The sequence below is a fragment of the Miscanthus floridulus genome, chromosome 1 (genome assembly GCF_019320115.1).
Source record: "Miscanthus floridulus cultivar M001 chromosome 1, ASM1932011v1, whole genome shotgun sequence".
Lineage (NCBI taxonomy): Eukaryota > Viridiplantae > Streptophyta > Magnoliopsida > Poales > Poaceae > Miscanthus > Miscanthus floridulus.
Genome location: NC_089580.1, coordinates 173189374 through 173216473, shown reverse-complemented (window position 1 = coordinate 173216473; position 27100 = coordinate 173189374). Strand labels below are relative to the sequence as shown.

The 27100-nt window shown below is 49.6% G+C and overlaps 1 protein-coding gene and 1 pseudogene across 1 annotated transcript; one reads left to right on the top strand and one right to left on the bottom strand.

Moving 5' to 3' along the window:
* Positions 1-5575: 5575 nt before the first annotated feature.
* On the top strand, positions 5576-20347 carry LOC136467258 (putative disease resistance protein At3g14460; annotated as a pseudogene).
* A 1352-nt stretch (positions 20348-21699) lies between these two features.
* On the bottom strand, positions 21700-25469 carry LOC136502609 (uncharacterized). The gene is made up of 3 exons (XM_066497864.1): positions 23769-25469; positions 23474-23666; positions 21700-21946 (listed from the first exon to the last, which is right to left on the bottom strand). The coding sequence occupies exons 1-3, from the start codon at positions 25247-25249 to the stop codon at positions 21752-21754; spliced, it is 1869 nt and encodes a 622-aa protein (XP_066353961.1). The 5' UTR covers positions 25250-25469; the 3' UTR covers positions 21700-21751.
* Between the last annotated feature and the right edge of the window lie 1631 nt (positions 25470-27100).

Here is a 27100-nt window from a genome sequence, read left to right as displayed (position 1 = left end):
TGACGCAGGGCATGACACGTACTGCAGACGACGTGCCGGTCCCAGAGTGCTGACAACGTAGAGAGCCGAGGCCCAGTCGGTGCCGAGGCTGAACCATTGTGGGGGGCTCGGTGGGCGCGAGTCCCGAGGCTACAGGAGCCCGGAAGCGGATAGCCGAGGCTTGGAGGGAGCAGTTGGTTTTGTACGTCGATTCCGAGGCTATAGGGACCTGGACTTGACTTTCCACGTCGCGCTGTCCTTGGAGTAGGGTTTAGGCAGCACAGTGCAGCACGGGTGTCAGCCGTGGATACAGTGCCGAGCACAGCGGCCGGTAACCCCTGCCCCGTCCTGTCCCGGACGGCATGGCGTCGATGTGACTCCCGTCTCGTCGGCCACTCCACTGTATCGTGCCGTCGTTCGGCTGACATCGCGGGAGTGGTTGGATGCGTTAGTTGGATATGACGTCCCGTCAGAGAAGTCGGTCAAGGCGGCGGTGACGGGGTTGATGCCGAGCCGGCCTCGAGCGAGTCGGTAACTAAGTGCTCGTCCGAGGCCTCGTGGCGCGGGGCCTCGGGCGAATCGGAGAATCGGTACCTCGTCCGAGGCCTTGCGGCATGGGGCCTCGGGCGAGTTAGAGAATCGGTACCTCGTCCGAAGCCTTGCGCGCGGGGCCTCGGGTGAGTCGGAGAATCGGTACTTCGTCCGAGGCCTTGTGGCGCAGGGCCTCGGGCGAGTCGGAAAATCGGTACCTCGTCCGAGGCCTTGTGGCGCGGGGCCTCGGGCGAGTCGGAGAATCAGTACCTCGTCCGAGGCCTCGTGGTTTCGTTCTGGGCCAAGCCCGCTTCGGGAGAGCCCGGATAATGTTCGAGGTGGGCCGGGTGATCCAGCCGGGCCTCGGATAAGGTGGGGGTTTGCCGCTGGTTGTCTCTTGGCTTCAATATTTACAAGGTCCAAGCGATTTTTCCAGTTCTTGCTTAGGAGACCCCTTTTTATGGTACCCAACAGCCAGCGACGCCGGGGACTCCTCGTTCCTCGGTGCTCGGACGTCGCCAGCGACGCCGGGGACTCCTCGCTCTTCGGTGCTCGAACATCGACAGCGATGCCGGGAACTCCTCGGTGCTCCCTTGGTGGTCGGATCTTGCTACGTCTCATCAGTATGCTATCAAGCTGCTCCATGCTATTCGAATCAGGGTGCTGATCTTGGGCAGCACGTCTGGGGTCTTGATACGCGCATGTCGGACGACGTTGGCAAAGCTTTCAGAGTTCTTTTTCTTTGACCCTGCTACAAGATTCATTCTTCATCTTCCAGCGGGCTCGGGGACCAAGTGGGCACACTTCACCTTGCGGTGAATGTGCGCTTTTCTCATCTCGTGGCTACGCCCGAAGACTAGCTGCCTGCTCGACTGGTCTTCTACTTTCTAACCCTGGCACCACGTGACTACGTCATCTACTGTCAGGCTCGGGGACTAGCTGTGGGGGTATAGCCCCCAGTATCCACAAGACAAGACATGGGCCGCACCATCATAGGTGGCCCAGCTCACAAGATCAAGGCGTGCACGGCGCTGCTCGGCGTGCACCGCAAGATGTTGTATAGTACCAAATAGGCTACTTTCCTTGTAACCTTGCTCCTCCAGACTATAAGGAGAGGCAGGGGTCCCCTAGTGGACAAGATACATCACGATCGATACATCTCAATGCAATACATCAGAACATAGGATGTAGGTATTACGTCATACTGACGGCTGAACCTGTCTAAATCTTGTGTCTTGGTGCTTATATTACCATTTCGCTCCTGATCTCGCTCACCTCTACGACAAATCTACCATCGTGGGGATACCCCTCGGTGGACCGCTAAGCATCTTTTGTCGATAGTTGGCGCGCCAAGTAGGGGTGTGCGTGCTGTTTCCTTGTCGAACAAGATGACTTTGTTCGTAGGCTCTTCGTCCCTCCCTAGCCCGGCCAGATCTTCATGGTCGGATCGATCTTGTGGATCATCAACGCTGACGGAGTCGGAGAGCTCCTTGAGCCAGTGCAGATCGATTCTGCTCTGATCATCCCCGCACCTGCGATTGCAGATCCGATCTCGAAACCGATTCTGAGGTCTCCTTCAGTAACAACTCGCCATCCGCTTCCTCGCTACCAGAGGAGGCAGATCAACAACGACGATCTAATTGAATCCATCGATCGGGTCAGACTGAAGCTCGCCGATTGTCTCTCCATCGCCGAATCGGCTTTGGACACTTTGGTTCAGCACCAACCACCCTCCGATCCAAATCTATCGGAGGCTACCTGGAAAACTGTAGGAGTTGTGGCTTTGCCCTTTGGGCTCACCAACATCGCTGCCACTTGCCAAGACGCCCTGAGGGGCAAATTCGCCGACCAGGTGGAATGCACCCATCTACTCGCCGACCAGATCATCGTCCAGCCTCCACCAGCCGTCAACATGCTACACTTAGATCGGTGCCTCGGAGTGCCCCTCCAGACCATCCCGGAGGAAAATCTGGGCTCTGAGTCTTAGGGCTCTACGGAGACCCTCGTCGAAACCTTCTCCGAGTAACTCCTTCCACCCTTCCGGGGTGGTGCGATCTTCAACGTCAGCGTCAATAGCCCTCCTCGAAATGGCAAAACCGAGGAGGAGCATGTTGCTTGGGAGAACCAGAACGTCAACCGCACGCAGCGCCGAGAAAACGAGGCAGCCATTACGAGGGCCGAGGCTGCTCTGAATAATCAGCTCGATTCATAGGGAAGACCGCTCCCGCTCCACCGCGACCTCAATGAAGAATTTTTCCGTGTTGACGGCCATGACGTCTTCAAGACTCCAAGCGCCAATCTGGCAGTGGCCACCAATGAGCTCGCTCGCCTCCCGCAGACGCCCGAGCTCGCCAAGGTCGCTGCCATGCTTAAAGCGGCACACTATCAGGTTAATGAGATTCACGAGGATCAAAGACCTTCGTGCTCTACGAGCATGATTCGCCAATCAGCTGTGCCGAGATCTAATCGTCGCCCTAGTCAAAGCCATTTTGTTGACTTGTCGCTACCTCTCTAGGGGAGCCGGGGGCCACCGCGCCGAACACCATTGCCAACACGACTAGGAGGTCGAACAGGACGCTCGAGTGCACCTCAGCAACCTCCGAGATGCGCGATGGTGTATCGAGCAACGTCGCTTCGGTCGTCAGGAAGTCGAAGTATGTCGCCGCTAGGAGTACGAGCAGGAGTGCGGCAACCCAGACTCAGCCCTCGAGCCTATCGCTGACCGCAACGCTACAGACGACGGTGTCGACAACCCTGAGGGGCCTCTAGTTTTCACAAGGGTGCTCCAAACACTTTGGTGGCCCCGTGGTTTTAAGATCACTGGGGTCGAGCCCTACGAAGGAAGGATGAACCCGACACAGTGGCTGTAGGCTTACGCCACTGCTGTCCGCGCCGCCGGAGGAGACACTAGTGTCATGGCAAATTATCTCCCCGTCATGCTCATGCCACCCGCCATGAGCTGGTTTACCAGCATTGCGCCAGACTCCATCGGATCCTAGGAAGAGCTGAAGAAAGTCTTCACCGACAACTATATGGCCATGTGTACTCGACCCGACACCAAGCATGACCTCAATCGTATCAACCAGAAGCCGTCCGAGCCCCTCCACAGCTACATACAACGTTTCTCTGAGATGAGGAACTCTATTCCCAACATCACGGAAGCTGAGGTCATCACCGCCTTCATCCGAGGACTCCACCATCGCGAGCTTCACTCCAAATTAAACCGCAAGCCACCTACTAGCATCGGCGAGATGATCACTATGGCCATCCAGTACGCTGACGCCGAGGAAGCCGAGGTGCGCTTCAACGAGGATGTGGGCACTCATCGCCCATCTCGTCGCTATGACGACCGCCCCGATGACCGACGCCACAGCGACCGCCACACCGACGATCGCAGCCACCATCGCGACAGTGGCCATGATCGGATAGAAGGACCTAGGCCTGGCCAAAATCGCCACCGCTGACCAGACCACATCGTTGCCACCATCAGTCAACCTCGCGCCCAGCACAACTACGACAAACAGTACCAAAAGATCCTCGATGGCCCGTGCCCTCTTCACAAGAACGCCAAACACAAGATGAAGAACTGCCTCGGTTTGGCTAAGGAGTTCCAGGACAAGAAGCTGGACGACGACGCCAACGATGGAGCTAGAGGTCGCCGACCACCTAGGGGCAACAACAATGCCTTTCAAGACCACGGCAAGGTGGTCGCCACCCTCTTCGGGGGCCTCGCCTCCACTGAGAGCAGAAGAGAGCGGAAGCTCGCTGCACGGCGAGTGCTCTCCATCACCTCGGAAGACGCCACCGCCAACCCCAGCTATCGCCCACGGTCCGAGGTCCCCATCACCTTCAGCAGGGTCAATCAGTGGGCGGATATTCCCTACACAGGGCGTTTTCCCCTCATCCTCGACGCAACCGTACAGAAGGTGCTCTTTAGGAAAGTGCTCGTCGACGGTGGGAGCGCTCTAAATCTCCTCTTCGCCGAAGCCCTAAAAGAGCTGGGCCTCAGTTTGTCAGATCTCACACCTTCTGACTCCATCTTTTGGGGTGTGGTACTAGGCAGGGCCTCCAAACTGCTTGGAGAGATTACCCTACCAGTTCAGGTCAGCACGGCAAGCAACTACTGCGTTGAACACATCAACTTCTACATCGCCGACTTCGACACCGCCTACCACGCCATACTTGGTTGGCTAGCTCTAGCCAAGTTCATGGCCGTGCCGCACTATGCCTATCTGGTGATGAAGATGCCTTCCCCTGCTAGAGTCTTGGCCCTACAGGCCAACCTCTCCATCACCTATGCCTGCGAGACAGAGTCTCGCCCTCGCCGAAGCTACCGACCTCTCCATCCAGATGGCTGGCGTGGTCACCGAAGCCAAGATGGTGCCTACCAAAGACATGGAGATCCTAGAGCTGGAGCCTCCTCGCACCTCCACCAAGTCAAAGGAAGTCAAGGAGGTCGGCCTCGTCCTCGATGACCCCTCCAAGACCGTGAAGATTGAGGCTCACCTTGACCCCAAATAGGAAAGCGTGCTCGTCTCCTTCCTACGTGCCAACACCGATGTGTTTGCTTGGAAACCTATAGACATGCTGGGGGGTAACATGGGAGAAGATTGAGCACTCCTTGAATGTCTCGCCGACCGCTAAACCGATCAAGCAGAAACTCCATCGATTCACGCTAGACAAGAAGGAGGCTATTAGGGTAGAAATAAAACGGCTCTTAGCTATCGGATTCATAAAAGAGGTGTATCATCCGGATTGGTTAGCAAACCCTGTTCTCATTCGAAAAAAGAATAAAAAATGGAGAATGTGTGTTGATTATACTGATCTTAACAAACACTGTCCTAAAGACCCCTTCGGCCTGCCTCGGATAGACAAGGTTGTAGACTCCACCGCTGGCTACGAACTGCTCTCCTTCCTTGACTGTTACTCTAGCTATCACCAGATTTCCCTAAAGGAAGAAGATCAGACCAAGACATCGTTCATCACGCCCTTCGGTGCTTACTGCTACACAACCATGTCCTTTGGACTTAAGAACACCAGAGCAACCTATCAAAGGGCCATCTAGATGTGCCTCGACCAACAGATCAGCCACAACGTCGAAGCCTACATCAATGATGTGGTCGTCAAGACCAAGGCCGCCGATAATCTTATCACCGACCTTGAGGAAACTTTCGCCAACTTGAACAAGTATCGATGGAAGTTGAACCCTTCAAAGTGCATCTTTGGAGTTCCATCTGGTATACTGCTGGGCTACATTATCAGTGCTCAAGGCATCGAACCTAACCCTGACAAGGTCTCCGCCATCACCAACATAAAATGGCCGACATGTGTCAAGGATATACAGAAGCTTACAGGCTGCATGGCTGCCTTAAGCCGCTTCATATCACGCCTCGGCAAAAAAGGGCTACCTTTCTTCAAGGTCCTCAAGGCCTCCGAGCGCTTCTCCTGGTCGGAGGAGACAGACACAACTTTCGAGCAGCTCAAGTTGTTCCTAACAAAGCCTCCAATCATGACGGTGCCACAACCAGATGAAACTCTGCTGATCTACATCGCCACCACTTCTCGCGTCGTCAGCACAGCTATTGTCATCGAACGCGAGGAAGCCAGGCATGCCTACAGGGTGCAACGTCCGGTATACTTCATAAGCGAGGTACTTAATGAGCCTAAAACTCGTTATCCTCAGGTACAAAAGCTATTATACGCAATTCTGATTATGTCGCGCAAGCTCCGACACTACTTCGACTACTACAAGATCGCCGTGGTCACTGAGTTCCCTCTAGGAGACATTCTCCGCAACAAGGAGGCCAACGGCCACATCATCAAGTGGGCTATTGAGCTTGGCACTTACTCTATCAAATTTAGAAGCAGGCCTACCATCAAGTCATAGGCGCTTGCTGATTTCATCGCTGAGTGGACCGAGATCCAAGAGCCTATCGCTGCCACTTGCCCCGAGCACTGGGTGATGTACTTCGACGGCGCCCTTAACATCAACGGTGCTGGTGCGGGCATTCTGTTCATTACGCCGACCAAGGATAAGCTCCAATACGTTCTCCGGATACACTTTTCGGCCTCCAACAACGCCACCAAATATGAAGCATGTCTCCACAGACTCTGTATAGCCATCGAGCTCGGCGTCAAACGCCTCATGGTGTATGGGGATTCCACACTGGTCATCAACCAGCTCAACAAAGACTGGTCTTGCTCCAGCGAGAAGATGGATGCATATTGCGCCAAATCAGAAAGCTTGAAGGAAAATTCTACGACATCGAGTACCACCACGTGGTACGCGACCAAAATCAGCTCGCCGACCACTTATCCAAGTTGGGCTCTTCTCGCGCCGCGATCCCGCTGGGGGTCTTCGTTCAGGATCTCCTAGCGCCATCCATCAAAAAAGATAACGAAGTTTAGGAAGTTCCTCCCGCCAAGCAGCTGGTACTTACAGTACCTTCGTCGGCCGCCGATTGGAGGGAGCAATTCATCAAGTACCTCACCAGCACTGAGGTACCCGCCGACAAGACTGAAACCGAACGCCTAATTCGTCGAAGCAAGCATTACGTGCTGGTGGATAGCAACTTGATGAGGAAAAGTGCCAAGGAAGGGATACTGCAGAAATGCATCACCCAAGAGGAGGGAGTAAAGCTACTTCTCGAAATTCACTCTAGTTCCTGCGGCAACCACGCGGCCTCAAGAACGCTGGTCGGCAAGGCTTTCCGAGCTGGTTTCTATTGGCCCACAGCCATCTCTGATGCAGAAGACCTCGTCCGACGTTGTGAAGGATGCCAATTTTTCGCTAAACAAATACACGTGCCGACGCAAGAGCTGCAAACCATCCCAGCTTCCTGGACCTTCGCATGCTGGGGACTGGATATGATCAGGCCTTTCAAACCAGCACCAAGTGGTTTCTGGTACGTGTATGTTGCCATCGACAAGTTCTCCAAGTGGATTGAATATAAACCGCTCGTCTCGGCTACTGCAAAGAAAGCAGTCGAGCTCTTCGAAGATATCATCCACAGATTTGGTCTCCCGAACAGCATCATCACCGACCTCGAAACTACATTTACTAGCCATCACTTCTGGGACTTCTGTGAAGACCGTTGCATCTCCATCATATATGTCTCCATTGCCCATCCTAGAGCCAATGGCCAGGTTGAACGGGCGAACGACATGATCCTTGATGCCCTCAAAAAGCGACTATATCAGAAAGAAGAAAAGCACCCGGGCAGTTGGCTCAAGGAGCTACCAGCTGTAGTCTGGGGACTGCGTACTCAAGCGAGTCGCAGCATCGGCGTGACCCATACTTCTTGGTCTATGGCTCAGAAGCCATACTACCAGCGGACATTGCCTTCCGAGCACCTAGGGTGGAAAACTATGATGAAGAGCAGGCCGCAGCTGTTTGGTCAGAGGACATCGACAGGGCCAAGGAAGAACGCTTAATCACCTACGTCCGCACAGCTAAATATCTAGAAGGCTTGCGGAGGTACTACAACCAAAACGTCCAAGGTCGTTCATTTGCTGTCGGCGATCTTGTTCTCCGTAGAAAACAAAAAACTGAAGGGATGCATAAGCTTTCTTCCCCTTGGGAAGGGCCTTATGTCGTCAAAGAGGTTACTCGACCAGGTTCTTATCGCCTAAGTGACTTAGAAGGAATCGATGTTCCCAACTCGTGGCACATCGAACACCTTATACGTTTCTATCCTTAAAACGCTCTAGATATGTACTCTCCACTTTTATGTTGAATAAAGTTTTGGTCTCCATAACTTGTCTCCATTTTGTCTCTATTGTGGTTTAACATCCACTTGCGGTCGCCGAGCTCTATGCTACTTCATAACGAACTCCAATACGAAATCGCCATAACTGCGCCGACCACTTTCCTCTAAATCTCCAACGTTATTGTCAAACCATTTTCTCCAAAATCACCGAACGATTTCTCCAAGTCGCCGACACATTTTTCGCCAAAATTGCCGAACGATTTCTCCAAGTTGCCGACACATTTTTCGCCAAAAATCGCCGAACACATTTTCTCCAAATCGCCGAACACGTCTCCTCTAAATTGCCAATGTATTTCGCCACGCTTTTTCTCCAAATCGCCGAACACTTTTCTTCAAATCTCCATGATATTTCACCGATCGGCGAGCAACATACTTTCTTTTCTGTTCTCTTCGGAGAAGACCCAGTCCCTGATCTCTCCCTACACATGCTACGGGCTCCGCACTCTGCGTTATGGGTGGTCGGCTATGGTCCCTTGGTCACGCATGTTCATCCTACACGTCTACGGGCTCCGCGCTCGACGTTATGGACTATGGGCTAGCCAAGGCCGAGAGTTCAGCATAGAATTAATTGCTCAGACGCCGCTTATATTACCTATATCTCCAAGTTATTTTGATAACCGCCATGCAGCACATGTTCTGTTCTTCTCTCTATGGAGAAGACCCAGTCTCTGATCTCTTCCTACATGTGCTACGGGCTCCATGCTCTGCGTTATGGGTGGTCGGCTACGGTTTCTTGGTCATGCCTGTTCCTCCTACACGTGCAAGGGCTCCGCGCTCGACGCTATGGACTATGGGCTAGTCGAGGCCATATGGGTCAATAGCGAACCAACTACTCGGACTCTACTTACACTACGTGGTTAAAACTATGAAGATTTTTTTGTCGAAATACAATCTAACCGCATACACATGCACCTTATAATATTTTTCGTATACAAAAGTGTTTTTTGCGCCTTCGCACGTTCTAACTACACTGTCCAGAAATTACATATGATATCCGCCAGGCAAATCATTGTGCTCCGCCATTGCCGTCCATTTCGTCGAACAGGTCTATATCGCTTGCCAACTTCTTCGCTGCGTTCTCCACCTCATCTTCCAGCTGCTGGGTCTCCACCTCGCTCAGTCCTTCAGCGAACCCGCCCCCTATCGCCTAAAGGTCAGTGGCTGGATAGTGGGACCAAACCACAGCAAGGGCGTGGGTAGCGGCGGTAACAACGACATCGTGGTTGAAGCCCTTAAAGCTCTCCCACGCCGTCTTGCATCTTTCGATGACGATGTTCGGGCACGGTGGCCTGTCGTCGGGCTGAGGAGCCACTTCTGGTTCGATGCAGTCGAGCACTGGTTTGATTCTGGTAACTACAGCGTCAAACTTGTCCCTTTGGGTCCAGGCGTCCTGCTCTAGCACATCGAACGTGCCTTGACCCTCCGACGGTAGTCTGTAAGCATTACAAAGTTCCATCAAACGAGAAAGTTACTTCAGCGGTAACCCCAACCAGGGAATACTCACCGTTCAGCTCCTCGGCTAGCTTGCTCGCTCGCCCTGTCTCCTTCGCGTTCTCCTCTCAGAGTTGCTCGAGGGCCTGGCGTAGCTGGCCAAGCTCTACATCTTGTTCTATAAGTACAACAGTCAGCGCCAAAAGTAAGTGTATCCAACTATGCAAAGCACTTTCGTCGATCACACATACCTTTCTTCTGCTCGGAGACTTTTTGCAGCTGTTCCAAATGCTCGGAAGCATTCTTCAGCTGTGTGGAGGCAGTGGCCAGCTATTTGGACTTGCTCCGCAGCTGTTCTTTCACAATCGCCAGCTGTTCAGACAGGACTCCCTTCTGGTGTTCCAGGTCCCGCGTGTTGGATTCAGTGAGGTCTCGCTCGTGCCAGGCCCTCTAGGTGTGTCTCTCCGAGAGGTTCATCACTTCCTTGAGTTTTTGGTTCTCCTTGGCGAGGGGTTCCATCCTCTTTATCAACTGGTGTCGCTGCTCGATAGTCCAATTTATTCCCTGAAATTCACAAGGATAATAATGGTATTCGATCTCCAATGTCAAAAATGAATACTCCGGATTCAGTACTAACCTCAATTTGTTTTATTACTCTGGCGAGGGTGGATTTCAGCCTCCATATCTCCTTGGGGTGTCCTCTTCCTTGACAACTACCACCTTATCACTGCGCCTATGGAGGATTCGAACAGATTGGGTTCAAGGTTCAGCACGAAATATCTCCTCCACCTCGTCCTCCTCTTCCACGGCAGCGGGAGAAACCGCCGAGGGGCTCTGTGGTCGGACAGCGGGTCTGACCATGCCCTGTGACGCCTCCGGGGGCGCCGTTAGCTCCTCGAGCGCCGTTGGTTTCGCCGACCCAGACTCTGGTGCTTCGCTGGTAACTCCAGCTTCAGTTCCTAAAGGCCTGGCAGTAACCACCGTCGCTTCAGGTATTGTCGCCGACCCGTTCCCCGTCGACGCTGACCTCTTGCCGTCTCCAAGTCCACCCGCAGCGGTGGTTGACTCTCCCGCCGGCTACCGAGCACCCGGGGACCCTGACATGGGAGCTAACGGCGTTACCTCCGCTTTGGGATCAGCCCGAGGCTACTCGTCAATCTGGGTGGACGGGTCCGGACCCTCCATATGCTTTGCATTGCATCAGATCATTTGGTCAAGCGGCAAAAAAGCTAAGACAAGATAGCAAAGTAACTCCAACACGAGGATACTTACCGTTTGGTCTGCAGGTGTAATTTTTTGAATATACGATGCCTGCCTGAGTCCCTAGGCGCGGCTGTGGGGTCGACTCCCTTATCCTGGGGTGAAGGTCTCGCCTCCTCCACAGTCGGCCTTTGCTCTGCCTGCTGCTCCAGGGTTTTCTCCGCCCATCGCTCTAGATTTACCTCCGCCTGTTGCTCGGGGACTCCCGTCGCCTGCCCAGCGGGAACCTTTGTCGCCTGGTGCTCGGGGACTTCTTCGCTTCCCCTTGGTTGCTCCTCCATGCGTGTGTTGCTTGGAGGTGCTTGGGTGCTTGGAGGAGGAGCAACTAGATCTTCGTCGTCATCAGACCACTCGAGCACCGCGGTCCTTCATGGTCGAGTGGTCGAGTCGCCACCAAGCGAGATGCCGCCCCGTTTGAGGGGAGCGGCAGCCGCCGTTTTTCTCTTCTTCTGGGCTGGCTCATCTGCCGCTGTCCTCTTTCCCCGGACTTTCTCCATCACCAGGGGCGAAGTCTCCATCCGACCAGCGTCGGTGCCTCTGGATTCTGATGAGGCGCTGGCCGCATCTTCTTCCGACCGAGCTGGTCGTCAGGCATCTACTCCCCTCGGCCAATCACCCCTCAGGACGCTGGAGAAATACACCGCTCTTTCCTGTGAATGGATCTTTGCACAAGTGAATCAGTTCACTGCTCGTCAATGCTTCAGGATTAAAAGTATCGGGAATAAAAATCGAGATGATCACCTTCGGGGGCGGATATGTGTAATTGTAGGCCCTCATTTGCTTTGGCCATGCGAACGAAATGTTGGGAGCAAACAGCTCTGCGGCCCGCTCCAGGACATTCTTCTTCGTCAGTCGTTCCGTCCTCTCTCGGGTCCCGTCGTCATCACCTCTGTAGTCAAAGCCCGGGTGGGCCCTCTCCTTGCAGGGCTGGACGCGGCGCACTATGAAGCTTGTTGCCACCAGTTTGCCTCTAATTTCCACGCCTCTAATCAGGTCGAGGAGCTCCATCACTTGTTCCATGTCAGCACTGTTCGATTTCTTTGACCAGCTCCTCTGGTTCTTCGGGATATGGTGGACGTTGCAGCGGATTGCAGGGTGGCTCTGTTTTATGTAGAACCACTTGAAATTCTACCCTTTCAGAGAAGTGTTCAGCGGTACGTTGATATACTCACTGGCCATTCCATCCCGGAGCTGCGAATAGACACCGTCGACCACCTTGGAACCACCGCCGCTTTTCTTCTTCAACCAGAAGAGGTGTCTGAAGAGGTTGAAGTGCGGCAGAACCCCCAGAAACGTCTCACAGAAATGAATAAAGATCGAGATGTGCAATATGGTATTGGGGTGGAGATTGCACAGACTAATCACCTAGAATTCCAACAGATCTCGAAGGAAAGGATGAACAGGGAACCCCAACCCACGCCAGAAATAATCCTCAAAGACTACAACTTTATCGGTGTTAGGCATTGGGAAGGGCTCACCACTGGCTGATCGCCATCCGACGGTGACACGGTCAGGAAGCACGCCCGCCGCCACCAATCTCTCGAGTTCCGTTTCTCCCGTGCGCGACGGCGCCCACTCTTCGTCATGATTGGCTCTGGTACTTGCTTTCTTTGGGCTCGCTCTCTTTGGGTTCGCAGCTCTCCTCTTTGGCGTCATCTTTTAGATCTAGATGGGGGCTGGCGCCAGCAGTGTGCGTGGGTGCGAATCTAGAAGTGTGATGGCTAAGGATGAAGATGAAGTGGCGATGTGGTAAGGGTGGGTTCACGGGGGGCGACGGCGCAGTTATAAAGCATTTTCCCCACCTCTTCGTAGTCGAGGATTTTTGAGAAACCGTTCCCGCGATTTGCGCCTCTCCGAATCCTCCGCAACAGCAAGGTGGGCCGTAACGTAGGCTTTTACGCAACCACAGCCCATGTCGCCCATTTATCGCCGCCGTCAGTTGCTACTCGCCGAATAATCGCCGACTTCTCCATCATTTATTGAGGCTCAGTAACCGACACTGTACAGCCATTACTCTGGTTTTTTCTCCATGGTTTGATTTCTCCGATATCTCCGCTTGTAGCTCGAGGACTAGCTGCCTGCTCGGCTGGTCTTTAATTGTTTTTCTGTTTCTGACCCTGGCACCACGTGACTGCGTCACCTACTGTCAGGCTCGGGGACTAAGTGGGCACACTTCACCTTGTGGTGAATGTGCTTTGTCTTTTTTTGGGGCCACACCCGGGGACTGGCTGCCTGCTCGACTAGTCTTCTACTATTCTTCTATTTTCTGACCCTGACACCACATGACTACATCATCTACTGTCAGCCTCGGGGACTAAGTGGGCACACTTCACCTCGCGGTGAATATGCGGGATTTTTTTCTCGAAGACTACATGGCTCTTGAAGAAGATTGACTCCTTCTCCTGTGGTCGGACTCTAAGTGGACACACTTGGTCCACTGCGAGGAAATTATCTATTCTGAACTTGAGCTCCTTACACCCTTATGGCAAGCCGTGTTTGGATCTTACTGCTCGGCTGTGGTCCTCGCTGCTCGCTACTGCTCAGCAACTCGTCACGGTAGTCGGACCGTGAGTTTGACTACTCGGCTTTGTTCGCACCTGCTCGGACAAGCACAAGACGACGTTGTACAACGGGTACAAGGTGCTCGGGGACTAGCTGTGGGGGGTACGACCCCGGATACCCACGGCAGACCACATGGGCTACGCCCTTAGGGGCGGTCCAGCCCACAAGACGAAGCCTTGTGGGGCACGATCCTGGTTGGCGCCTTCCGCAAGATATCTGGAAGATATCCTGAAGATACTACGAGATCTGTTAGGATATGTATTATCTCAAGATTCTTGTAATCAGTTATTACTTTTCGGTTATCTATCAGATCTAACCGACTTGTAACTCTACTCCCCGAACTATATAAGACGGGCAGGGACCCCTCCAAACTCACGCAATATCATACGATAGCTAATACAAACCAACAGACCATAGGAGTAGGGTATTATGTCATACTGACGGCCTGAACCTGTTAACTCGTGTGTCTCTGTTGTCTTCTTGTTTTTGATCTCACGCTCCACCACCAATCAATCTACCTTCGTGAGATACTTCTCGAGAGACTGCCGACGATATTACATCGACAACCCCCGTGACAGGCGGTTTGCTAGAGGCATGGGCGGCCAGCAACGGGGCTCGGACCCAACGTTGACGCCCTCAAGATGGAGCTGCTATACGCGCGGGCCATGCTCGACAACGCACAAGAAAGGGAGATCCGCAGCCCTGCGCTGAAGGAGCTGCTGCACAAGCCGCAGCAGCTGGCCTACGATGCCGACGACGTGCTTGATGAGCACGAGTACTTCCGCATCCAGGACGAGCTCGATGGCACCTACCATGCCGCCGACGTGCACGCCGGGGGCTGCGTCCACGGACTCGCCCTTAACGCTCGCCACACGCCAGAGCCATAGCTGCTAAACTCAACCTCTCCTCTGGCTCTAGTAGTGACATGAACGTCCAAGTCCAGGGTGATCCTGATAAGCAAGATGGTAATAATGCAAAACAGTGGTGCCTCTCTAGTGTCTGCTCATGTGGCGGGCGGACTGTCAGCTCCTCGCCGCCATCTCCTACCACCAGCCAGGATGACGGCAAGGTTCACGGCGGATGCATGCAAAAATTGGCTTCTAGTAATACCCACGCCGCCTCATATAGCGCCTCTTCCCATGCCGCCCTTTACTAATTGACCATAATATCATCTGTTGGTGCACACTCTGACATGTCTGAGGATCATCACATGACAGGAAATGGAGGGCAATTCTTCAGTGATGTCTTGTGTGGCAAGCGTGAGAGCAGCTCGTCAGCGACCAAAAGAAGGTTGGCGGTGGATGCCTGCTGAAAGACACTTCTGCTGCTCGCAGTACTGCCCATGCCGTTGGTAAATGCCTTCCATGCTGCTCCTTCTCATCGGTCGATGATGGTAATACTCACCCTGGCATGCTGGAGAGTCCAAACATGCCAGAGGATCGAAGGAAATTTCTCTGCTGGACGTCCATGGCACAGCAGAGAACAAACACCACTACACTAGCACCAGAATTGAATTTTAACAGGGTGGACATGTCTGCAAAGATGAAGGACATCACAGATTCACAGAGCACCTCAAGCCTATATGTGCTAAGGTATCCAACATTCTGAACCTAGAGTTCATAGGCACCAACCGTATCACTGAAAAAGACATTGCTAAGAAACGACCTGTAACCACTTCAGGCATTACAGAGAATCAATTATATGGGAGGGACATCCAAAATAAAAGAATACATGGCATTGTTCATCGCAACTGTTCTGCTAATAATGAACTTGTTGTGCTTCCAATTGATGGTCCTGGGGGAATTGGGAAGACAACTTTCACACAACACATCTATGCAGAATTGAAGAGCCATTTTGAGGTCACAATTTGGATATGTGTCTCCCTCAATTTTACTGCTAGTAGGTTGGCACATGATGCTGTGAAACAAATTCCTAAAGTTGACTGTGAAAATAATTAAGTAGTGATCAGGAGCTAATTGAACAAAGATTGAAAGATAAACGGTTTTTGCTTGTGTTAGATGATATGTGGGCATGTCATGAGGATGAATGGAAAAGACTACTGGTACCATTTGGAAGAGGGGAGGGAAAAGGTAGTATGGTTATAGTGACCACTCGAATTCCTGAGGTGTCAAAAATGGTTATTAAGGCAGTTGATTGTCCAATAGAAATGGAATGCTTAGAGGGTGAAGATTTCATGCATTTCTTTGAAGCATGCGTATTTGGTGATCACCAGCCATGGGAATGTCACAAAGAATTACGTGAAGTCGGGGAAAAAATTGTGAGCAAATTGAAAGGTTTTCCTCTTGCGGCAAAGACTGTAGGAAGATTACTAAGAAACCAACTTACTTTGGAACATTGGACTAGAGTTCTAGAAAGCAAAGAGTGGGAACTCCAAACCAATGAGAATGACATTATGCCAGCATTAAAGCTTAGCTATGACTATCTTCCTTTCCATCTTCAGCAGTGCTTTTACTATTGTGCTTTGTTTCCTGAAGACTACGAATTCGATAGCAAAGAGCTGGTTCACTGGTGGATAGGGCTAGGCATTGTACACCCATGTGACCTGAACAGAAGAATTGAGGATGTTGGACATAGCTACTTAAGTGACTTGGTTAATCATGGGTTTCTAAAAAGGAATGAAAGAAATGATGGTCGTACTTATTTTGTTGGCCATGACCTACTACATAATTTGGCGGTGAATATTTCGTCATTTGAATGTCTCGGCATATGTAGTTCTAACATAAAGTAAATTCAAATTCGCCAAGATGTACGCCACTTGTCTATCATTGTAGATAACAAAGATGTCGAGGACATAAAGAACTTCAAGTACTATAAAAATGACTTGATCGTCTCCTCTTCAACTCCTCAATCATTATAATTTTGGGGGATGGTGCAAAGACTAAGTTTTGACACCATAATTGGCTTGATGGACAAGCTCCTAGGCACCTAGCCCCGAACTTGTTTCGCCTAGTTTCAAGGACAAACCGAACGGTGCAACAAGAGCTCCGGAACAACAGTTGGATGCACAAGCTAGAAAGGAAAATCACCTCGGTTGTCCACATAGAGGAGTTTGTGTCTCTTTGGATACGAATACAGGATATGCACCTACAACAGGGCGTCCAGGACACCATCATCTGGCGATGGACCAAGGATGGGAATTACTCCACCTGCTCGGCCTATAGAATTCAATTCAAAGGCTCGCTCGTCCCCTTCCGTACGGAATTGATTTGGAAAGCGCATGTGGAGAACAGATGCAAGATCTTTGCCTGGATCTTAGTGCAAGATAAAATTCTAACGGCGCAAAACCTATAAAAGAGAGGCTACACCAACAACAATGTGTGATGTGCAACGGTCCCTTAGAGACCGGCCTCCACCTATGCCTATGTTGCCCTTTTGCTAAGGCGGTTTGGGATCAGATCCTCTCGTGGGAAAACTTCACTCAACTTCAACATCAACCCTAGGTAGACCCCACCCATATCAGGTCGTGGTGGGAAGAGGCAGCAAGAAAAGTGCCAAGATCTGAGCGTAGATGGCTTAACGGGGTAGTAATCTACACCTTTTGGAATATTTGGAAAGAGAGAAATAGGAGAATTCTCAACAACAAGATAGAAACGGTGCCATAGGTAGCCACAAGGATAAAAGAAGACATAGAGCAAAGGAAGAGAGCACTCGCTTATGTTTAACTGTTGTCCCCCCTTTAGGCCATGCGGTTCCCTCCTTTACATGCTTGTGGGGGTTTGAAACCCTAATCTCGAGTGTCCTTGCTCGTACATAAACTTTCTTTTCCTATCTTAATTGAAAGGCAAAGCTCCTACCATTGCGTTAAAAAAAATTGACTTGAGCACACTTGATAAAGGCTGAAAGTTGAAAACCTGCGTACATTGATGGTATTCGGAGAACACCATGGAAGCTTTGCCAAGACTTTCTGTGATTTATTTGAGAAAGCAACAGCCCTCCGTACTATTTATTTGTCTGAGGCATCATATACTGTGGAGGATATGTGCTGCAACCTTTCAAAGCTTATTCATCTTCGCTACCTAAGGATCAAATCAGTTTACTTGGGAAAGTCGGCCGTTAATCTTAGTGCTCTCTCTAGACTTTATCATTTAGAGGTCATAGATCTGCAGGAATGCAAAGGCTGCTATGGTTTCACAAGACATATGAGCAACATTGCAAAATTGCGTCACTTTCTGGTGCCAAATTATGAGCTTCAATTTCACTCAAACATATTTGAGGTGGGAAAAATAAAATCATTGCAAGAGTTAAGGAGCTTTGAAGTTGGAAAAGAAAGTAAGGGTTTTGAACTAAGTCAGCTTGGGAAATTGGCAGAACTTGGAGGTTCACTTGCCATTTGTAGTCTTGAAAGGGTACGAGCAACGGAGGAAGCAACTGAGTCCGAAATTGTACACAAAAACAGGTTGCACAGTCTAACATTAGAATGGGATGTCAAACAACATAACAAGGATCATATATATGAGGAAAATGTTCTAGAAATTATGAAACCACATAGCAATATCCGTGGCATATGCATTAGAGGGCATGGAGGTACTAACTGCCCAAAATGGCTTGGTGAGAACCTCTCTGTTAAAAATCTAGAATCACTATTTCTGGATGATGTGTCTTGGGAAAATTTTCCACCTCTTGGAGGACTGTGGCTGGTCAACAAGCATGGTGAGGAGCATTTGGGCTGCATATCACATAATAGTTTTCGAAATTTGAGAAGGCTAGAATTTAATAAGCTGCCAAGATTTAAAAGATGGGTTGAAATTGACCCTAGTCATCTGTACTCTCACTTGGAAGTGCTCATCATCACACATTGCTCTGAACTCACAGAGTTGTCGTTTTCCCATTCTACTTGCTGTCAGCAACAGAACGAGGCAAAGATGAATTTGTTTCCTAGACTACCGGAGCTCAAAATTGTAAACTGTCCGAAGCTGTTGTCCTTTCCTCCTGTACCTTGGACCAGTGCTCTGTGCTCCACTCGGATAAATAGAGTTGGTTTGGGCTTTGAGGAACTGATTTGTGCAAAAAAATTATCGACTTGAATATAGCTTGACAATTTTAGGGAAGGATGATCTTGATAGCTCGTTTTGGAACACATTGGCCTTTGGTAATCTAACTGAACTAAAAGAGTTGGTGATGGAAAGATGCCCTCCTCTCCCACTGCATCAATCTCAGGTTCTATCATCCATAAAGACTCCAGCTGCGGCATTCAAGCGGCATTGTGTTCTCGTTGGTTAAAGGTGAGAGTTGTGCCAAATATCACTTTCCAATCGAATGCATGGACATCACCAGGTGGGGTGGTAGCGTTAAGGAATTGACACAACTACTCAATTATTTCCCCAAGCTCTCAGAACTGGACGTGTGGTCATGTAACAAGATAACAGGTCTAGGTGTAAGAGAGAAGCTGGCCGCGGCAACACCTGAGCCACCATCTTCAGCTAACAAAGTGGATGATGCACAAATCAAGGAGCACCCACAAAGGGGAGAGGAGGAAACAGCAGCAGAAGGGATGCTGCTCTTGCCTTCCCAATTACAAAAGTTGAAGATCTGGAACTGCCCAAATCTGGGCCTCCACTCCAATCCAGTTCGAGTCGACGACAACAGACAAGTTGGACGAGCCGGTGGAAGACAAGGACTCCAAGGTCTGCGATCCCTCCGATCGTTGGAGATAAGTGGTTGCCCCAGTTTCTCTTCCTGTTCGTCATCCTCTTCTTGTTCAGGTTTCCCCTTCCCAACCTCCTTGGAATATCTCTATCTTGGCGCAGTGGGCACCGAGATGTTGTCGCCTATCTCAAACCTCACATCTCTCACAAGATTAACCATAGTGGAATGTGAGGATTTAAGAGGCAAAGGGGCTGTGGTCTCTCCTCTCCCAAGATCATCTCACTCTCACTGAATTAATCATCCGTGAAACTCCCAATTTCTTTGCTGGTTCCAAGCCCTCACTGCCACGGGAACAAGAGTTCCCATCCTCTTCCTCCCAACTGCTTAAAACAGATGATGTCGCAGGAGTTCTTGTTGCGCCCATCTGTACCTTGCTCGCTTCCTCGCTCACCTCACTGCATCTTTGGAGGGTAAAAGAGGTGGAGCGATTCACAAAAGAGCAAGAGAAGGCCCTTGTGCTCCTCGTCTCTCTTGTGGAGATCACATTTAGTGACTGCCACAAGCTGCAGTGCCTCCCTAAAGGGCTACACAGACTTCCCAACCTCAAGATTTTAATCATCTTAAATTGTGCAGCCATCATGTTGCCCAAAGATGGCCTTCCAAGTTCACTGAAAAGGTTAGGGATACACAGTTGTCCAGCCATCCGGTCTCTACCCATGGATTGCCTGCCAAGTTCACTGCAAGATTTATGGATCATAGGCTGCCCAGCCCTTCAATCACTGCCCAAGATGAATGATCTTCCAAGTTCATTGCGAGTATTGGATGTCAGTTCTGGCAATAGCGAGGAGCTAAGAAGGCAGTGCTGCAAGTTGATAGGAACCATTCCAATAGTCAAAGTCTGACTAACCCAAGGTAACTAAGAGGTGGAATCATCCTACCCACCATCCCATGCTTTTCCTACCACCATACACATCAGTCATTCTCCTTTTGTTTATTTGGCTACAACTATAGTTTTCTTCAACTAACCCACTTGTTTTCATCTGTTGTGCAGGCCTCGTGTTGAAGTTGTACATTCTTCTAGCCTCCGGATTCACATTGTATCTATACATGATTATGAGTTGCCAAGCATGAACATCTCAGGATGTGCCTAACCTTGTACACAAAATTGGTTAGTATCTTACTAGTTCATTAACCCGTGCTTCAACACGGTCTAGAATATTATGTTACATAGGTTTCATGGATAAATAAATTACATAAAACTAATCTAAATTGGTTTCCTTTACTCTCTGTCTATTCATTTCTTTAACACGATATCCATTTATATACTCTTTAATCTCTACCCAAATTGTCAATGCCTTTGGTATGTGGTTTGTTCAACGAACTTTTTTTCACGGTCATAAATTACCAAAATATATGCTTATCGCTAACGTATGCATGTATAGTTAGTATATCGATGACACATAGCATTTATACTTTGAATTCAAGAATGGTAGAACTGGGCAATTTAGAAACATCTATTTATCGTTATTTAATTATTTTTCATAATAGTTTATATTGGAAATTTAGATATAGATTTAAAGGATACTTTAGTTTATACTTTATAATGGTAGTCGTGGGTAATTTAAGTGCAAATTAAAGGGTTACTCTAAATTATCTTTTATACTTGCAGAGGTCGGATTTTGGCTAGCGGAAATTATGTCCAGATGTTTTTCCATGATCACAATCTTCAGCGATATCACTTCTGTTCATGTAGCTTGAGTTCGGATAAGGTTTATTTCTTGGTATCTGTCAAATTCTTGCAAGGATTGCAGGACCAAAGCAAGTTTAAGCATCCAGAGAAATCATGCTTCCAATTAGATCTAAACAGGGGGTGATAGTGTGACACTAGCCGACTTCATCCTCAACATTTAGTAGGCCCAGATTCAGAGCAAGGTTTCGTAAGGGAAGTGTTCAGCAAAGAGTAGTTTGAGATAAATTGAATCTCTTGAATTTTCCTCCCGTACCGTACCCACTTCTAAGACCATTTCCACTGTATTTAGAGAGTGCTATTATCTTTCCCTTGCAATACATCTTTGAGAAATTCAATATTATTCATGCGCTTTTCTGCAACATTTTTCGTTTGGATTCTATAGTGTATGGGGCGGATCTGCACCCCGTGTATTCTAACTCCCTCAAAATCTGAGGAAGCAAGAAAGCAAATCTATGAGCTGAACTTTACACAAGACTGTAGAAGAGAGACGATATGCTGCTTGCACCAACTAACGACATCGATGTGTTGGAGCCGCCTGAATATTTGGACACGCAACGTCATCATGCACGTACTGGAATACAGCAGTAAACCCCGGCACTGGAGCAAGGCTGCACGTTGTTGTGTCATTTTGGGTGCAAGAGGAAAAGCCCACGTTCCAAACCTGCGTACCTAGAGAAGCAGTAGCCGCTCTGCTAGTCTGCTAAGATTTCCATGCCTTACCAAATAGGGTTACTATGGAAAACTAATAGAGGAAGAACGAGGGAAAGAGACAGATCTGACAAACGTGGGTTAACCCATCAAGCAAGTATATAAATGTGTAACTTTGTATTATAATGGTAATGTTACAGAGGGGGGGGGACTGCTACAAACTTGTCTGGGTGACAATGCCGTTGGCCCCCAGGGCCTTTTCTTGACTACCTTGAAGAAGAACAGCTCTTTTAGGGTTGGAGAGCAGGAGTTGTTGCATGTCTTTCGGCAGGACATTGAATGCTGCTTGGAGGTCTACCTTCAATTTTTGGCATGCTCCTATTGAATCAGCACTTCCTTTTCCAGGGTTCTGGAGGAAGAAGACATTAACATTAGGAACTTCGCTTGATAAATGTCTACAGAATATATGGCCAAATGGCAGAATAGGGATGTTGAGCATGTTAATGGCACAAGATATTCCTTTTGCCTTCAAATTCTCTAAATGCTATAAACCATTAAGAACCATGCTCATTTCCGGTCAAACAACCTTAGTTGCTGATGTAACAAGTGACAAAATATATACTTCCTCAGTTCCAAATTATAAGACGTTTTGACTTTTCTAGATACATTGCTTTTACTATGTATCTAGACATAGTGTATATCTAAGTTTATAGCAAAAGCTATGAATGTAGAAAAGCCAAATAGTCTTATAATTTGGAGTGGAGGGAGTACTAAACACGAACATCATTTTGGTTAGTTTATTGGTGATACCAATGAAGGCAACTACGAGATGTTAGAAAATACAGTATTCCTCTATAGACATTCAATATAGAATAATAGAAAACAAAACCTATGATTAATATAGTCCTGTACTCTTGTACAGTAGAATGGTCATTCAAACACTAACCCAACATGGTGTTCTTCAAACAAAGAGGCAGTTAACATTGCTCTTATTAGCTCCCAACAGGTAAAGTAGTAATTCTTCGAAAACGTAGTAATAAATATTCAAGCTATATGAATTATTGTGGAAAACTAGATTTCTTAAGGCATGGCAGTCAGAAAACAAAGGGTTCCTTTAATACAGTACCAAAGTCTTCATCAAAATTTAAAATACAGATGTCCTGCCAATTTTTTTGTGTGGAAGAGGAGTGTCTATAGTCAAACTAACAAAAACATGGCAGACTAGCATCAAATATGCTTATGCTCTTGGTGCAAGATGGTAGCTTGAAATATACATTTTATCAGCACGAAGGAAACAAGCTATTCTTGTGGCAGTTAGCGAAAGCAATTATAGGATATTAGTATTTACTTTTCTTTACAAGAAGTTAATGCGAACTGCTAGTGACACTAATCTGCTCGTTATAAGAACTTCACTCATGCTAATTTTGATATATGCACCATGGATAAATGATGCTGAACTTTTTCCTAAAAGGGATCTGACTTTCTGAGTATTGGAACATTTGATCCCTAAGCAAGATCATTCTCAATTAATTACCAGTACATATTATTTCAATTGTTTCAGTTCCTAGAGTCCACAGGTAATGCCAGGATGCCCCTTATCTCACCTCTTAGTATTTGAGTCTAACTCCAACTTAAGCACTCCCAACAAAAAAAGGTCTAGAGTCAGACAGTTAAGTCTTATTTATGTTTCATGTTAGGATAAGTTTGCAGCCTTCGGTGACAAATTCATCAATACAAACATATGCAATTCTTTCTTTACTTGATATGTGTATTCTGAGCTATTCTTGGCATTATATTTGTCAGAACATAGAACTTGTCCAGGTGATCAAACTTAAATTTGCACACCTAACTTGCAGAATAAATGCCTTAATAATGAAATGCTGTCATGTTAAGCAATTGCAAAACTTAGTAGGTCAGATGTGACTAAGAAAGTTACCTCCATCTCTCTGACAAGATAACGCTCAACAGCATTAAAAGAATCAATCCTCTCTAATTCAGACATATTTGACATTAGCTTTTCAATGTCAACATTCATGCGAGCCTGCCTCCAGAGCCTCTGCTGTCCTTGCTCTGCAGCAGCACGTCTTTGCCGGAACCAAGGCATGAAATTGGGGCCTTCGAGGAATCTCCTGTTAAATATGAGAAACACAGGTCATGCTTCATTATTATGCCAGCAATTCAAAGAAGACACCTAACAAATTTATTCACAAATAAAAACAATTATAGCTTACCTGTATAGGTCCAACCAATTGGACCTCATCCTTTTGGACAAAAATTTCCCTGGACCTCTAGCAGCCAAACCATTGACAAACTCATCTGCGTGAAATGGTGGTAGCAATGGTGGGTCAACAAAAGGTGAACTCCCTTCTGATGGTGTTGTAGTTCTCAGATACGGCCCAAAAGGTGCAAGGAAGTTGGTCGTCAGCTCCAAGAAGTGCCGCCGCAATATCTCATTGTTGACTACTGACATGGACTCCTCAATCCTTGGTGACACACCAGCGTCAATGAGCCTATTTAGAACAGAAGTATCGGGCTTTGTGGTTGGCGAATACGTGCTCCATAATGCTTCTTTGTGCTCTGTCATGAGAGAAAGAGGGCCTTCTCTTCTCAATTTGATGGAATTCAATAGGCTAGTTGGAGAGAACTTATTGATTGCAAGTTTCTCAAGCTTGAGCTTCCCAGGTGTCCCATTCATTCCATTTCCTGGCAATTGGCCACCCACTGGTAGCACCCTTGTTGAATTTGGGTTTGGGCTTCCCACCGATACAACATTGGGAATGCTCTTAAGACTCTTCAAGAAAAACAAGTTGGTCACTCCAAGTACCATCGGCGGGAACACCTCACCTTCTGCAAGCGCATTCAGGCGAGCAAAATCTGGATCATGGATGGTGAAGTACGGCCTGAAGTCTACACTGTACAAAAGTGGAGCAACAAGGCTAACAAGCCCAGCCACAGCCTCCGAGCACTGAGCTGGGGACGGCGCAACAACCAGCACGGGCTCGCCAACCACCATGAGCTCCCAGAGCGTCCATAGGTGGAGGAGTAATCCACGGAACGCGGCAAACAGGTCGGCATCATGGAAGAGTCCGTACGGCACCGAGGGGTTGGCGGGCAGCAGCGCAGGCGGCGGACCAGGGTCGTCAGCCGCAGGCGGGAGGTGCACGCGCAGCGCGGCACTGCCAATTGGAAGCTCCATTGGGCGCCCTGGCGCAGGCGCGGGCCACGCGGCGACGTGCGACGCCACCATGGCCAGCGCGGAGGGGCCGACGTCGAAGCAGAGCGGGCCGAGGATCTGCAGCAGCAAGCGGAAAAGCGAGGAGTAGGGAGCGTGGGAGAGGATGACTACGGACTTCTGCTCGCCGCCGCGGGGGAGGCGCTCGTCCTGGCGCTGGCGGTTAAAGACGAAGCCGTAGAGGAAAGCGCGGCGCGGGGAGGACGGGTCCGGGACGCGGAAGGAGAAGAGCGAGTCGTGGACGGAGGAGCGGTGGCGTGGGAGGTGGTGGGACATGGAGTCCGGGAAGGAGGAGAAGGCGACGAGGCGGTCGAGGCCGCCGCCGGGCGCCATCAGCGCGTCGGGCGGGAAGCAGGCCTCCACCAGCTGCCCGCGCTCCAGGTCGAACCGGATGACGCAGAAGGCCCGCACCCACCGCGACAGCGCCGCGGCGTCCTCGTCCGCCCCGCCCCGCAGCGAGACGGACGGGATCCGGTTCATCCCCGCGGCCTTTGGGGCAGGGAAAAAAATTGGGGATTCGGAGAGCCGCTGCCCCGGCAGAATTGGGGTTGGACTCGGGGAGCGGACGCCGCGGCGGGCGTCAGCGCGGAGGCGCGGGAGGGGTAAAAGGGAGAGACTCCGGCCGGATCGGGCGGTCGTGTGATATCGGCCGGGAGGGCGGGCGGGTGGTGCGGTGTTTTCTCGGTGGTGGGCGGGCGCTGGCTGGCTGGTGCGTGCCTGCAGCCTGCCTGATGGAGTGGTGGGTGTGGGCGTTACAGCCGAGCGGGGCTGGATCAGCAGCGTGTTTGCCAGATGGGTCCACCGGTGCTCGTATAGGTGATATTCTCCGTCTCTAATAAGACCGTGGATTATAAGTTAGAATAATATTTTTTTCTCATATCAAACCAGCCAGTAGTAAATAATTCACGATCATTTACGACGAAACGAACAGGCTGTCAGCTGATTGAGTGATTGAAGAATTTATGATTCATTTAGCCTGTTCGCTAGTTGCTGGTGCTGATTTATTGTGAGAGAAAAACACTGTTGACTGACTGATAAGTCTTGACTGAAACCAACAAGTGAATAGACTGACTGTGTTGTTCTAGGCCTTATAACTTTCAAAGACTAGGTATATGGTAGGCTACTCGTGGGCCCGCGAAAGGTGACAAGGCGAGAGCAAAAGTATGTCGAGACGGGAATGTCAAAGTGATTGAATGGGTAGCTGGTTTCAATACTCATCATCATCCTTTACGATGACCCCGGGGGCGTATTTATACATGTTCGTAGGCTTTATATATGGCTAAACTATCCTCACATCGATTCCAGATTGGGAGAATATCCTGTCAGATCCGGGATTATTCGGTCCACCGGGCTTCGTTGCCCCCTCCTCAGTCAGCACCTGAGCGCCCTCTGGCACAAGGAGGGGACCGCCTGTGCTAAGCAACTGTCGATGGGGAATCCTACGGGCCCCCATAGACCGTACTATAGGGAGGTGGGCCTTGATAACAAGGCCCACAGCCCAATCGCCAAGAAGAACACGGAGCAAAGCAACGTGCAAGACAAAAACTCCAATTCGGACTATACAAGGAAAGACGCCCGAAGCATAGCTTAGGACTCTGACCTTGTATCCAAGTAGAACACAAACAACTCCTCTCAGCACTTGGACTATAAAGGGCTGGTGAGAATATCCCTTGTAAACAACTGAACACACCCAATACTCAAAGCAATACGACGCAAACAGGCTAACGCCAAACTGGACGTAAGGTTATTACTCGACCAAGTCGAGGGCCCGAACCAGTATAAATCGTGAGTCTCTTTGCGTAACCGTCGAGTTCCACTATTCGCCGAAGCCCGAACAACTGTCTCGGGTACCCCCGTTGCAGGCTATCGGTGGTAAAACATCGACAGCTGGCGCGCCAGGTAGGGGCTTTCAATGAATTTTTTCTCGAGAGCTCGGCGGACCTCGACCTCAAGATGGCTTTTTCGGCGGGAACAACCTTCGTCTTCGGATCCTGGATCTGTGAGGCTGACGGCGACGGCAAGCTACGTACCCGTCTCCAAGAAGAAAAAGAACTCGACGACAAAGTTGAATATGAACTCGCCGAGAAGATGACGAAACTTTCAACTTTGGATCCAACTCGGAATGAAGAAGAAAGCGGATACGAAACCGACTTTGAGAAAGAGATACAACCCGACTCTAAGATAATCTTCATAGCGAAAAAGCCAAGCCTAATTGGACTCGGAGACGCAACAACAATCGTGAAGGAATACAACTCGTACGACTCCAAAAAGAACTCGGGAACGTACGGACTATACAATACGGCATCGATCTACCAATACTTTACCCAAGAC

Bases quoted from the DNA above. Each gene is read 5' to 3' on its own strand.
- LOC136502609 (XM_066497864.1), bottom strand. From the start codon at position 25,249: ATGAACCGGATCCCGTCCGTCTCGCTGCGGGGCGGGGCGGACGAGGAC. The intron at 23,667-23,768 runs GTAAGCTATAAT...CATATTTAACAG, and splicing joins AATTGGTTGGACCTATACAG to GAGATTCCTCGAAGGCCCCA. The intron at 21,947-23,473 runs GTAACTTTCTTA...TTCTTCCTCCAG, and splicing joins ATCTTGTCAGAGAGATGGAG to AACCCTGGAAAAGGAAGTGC.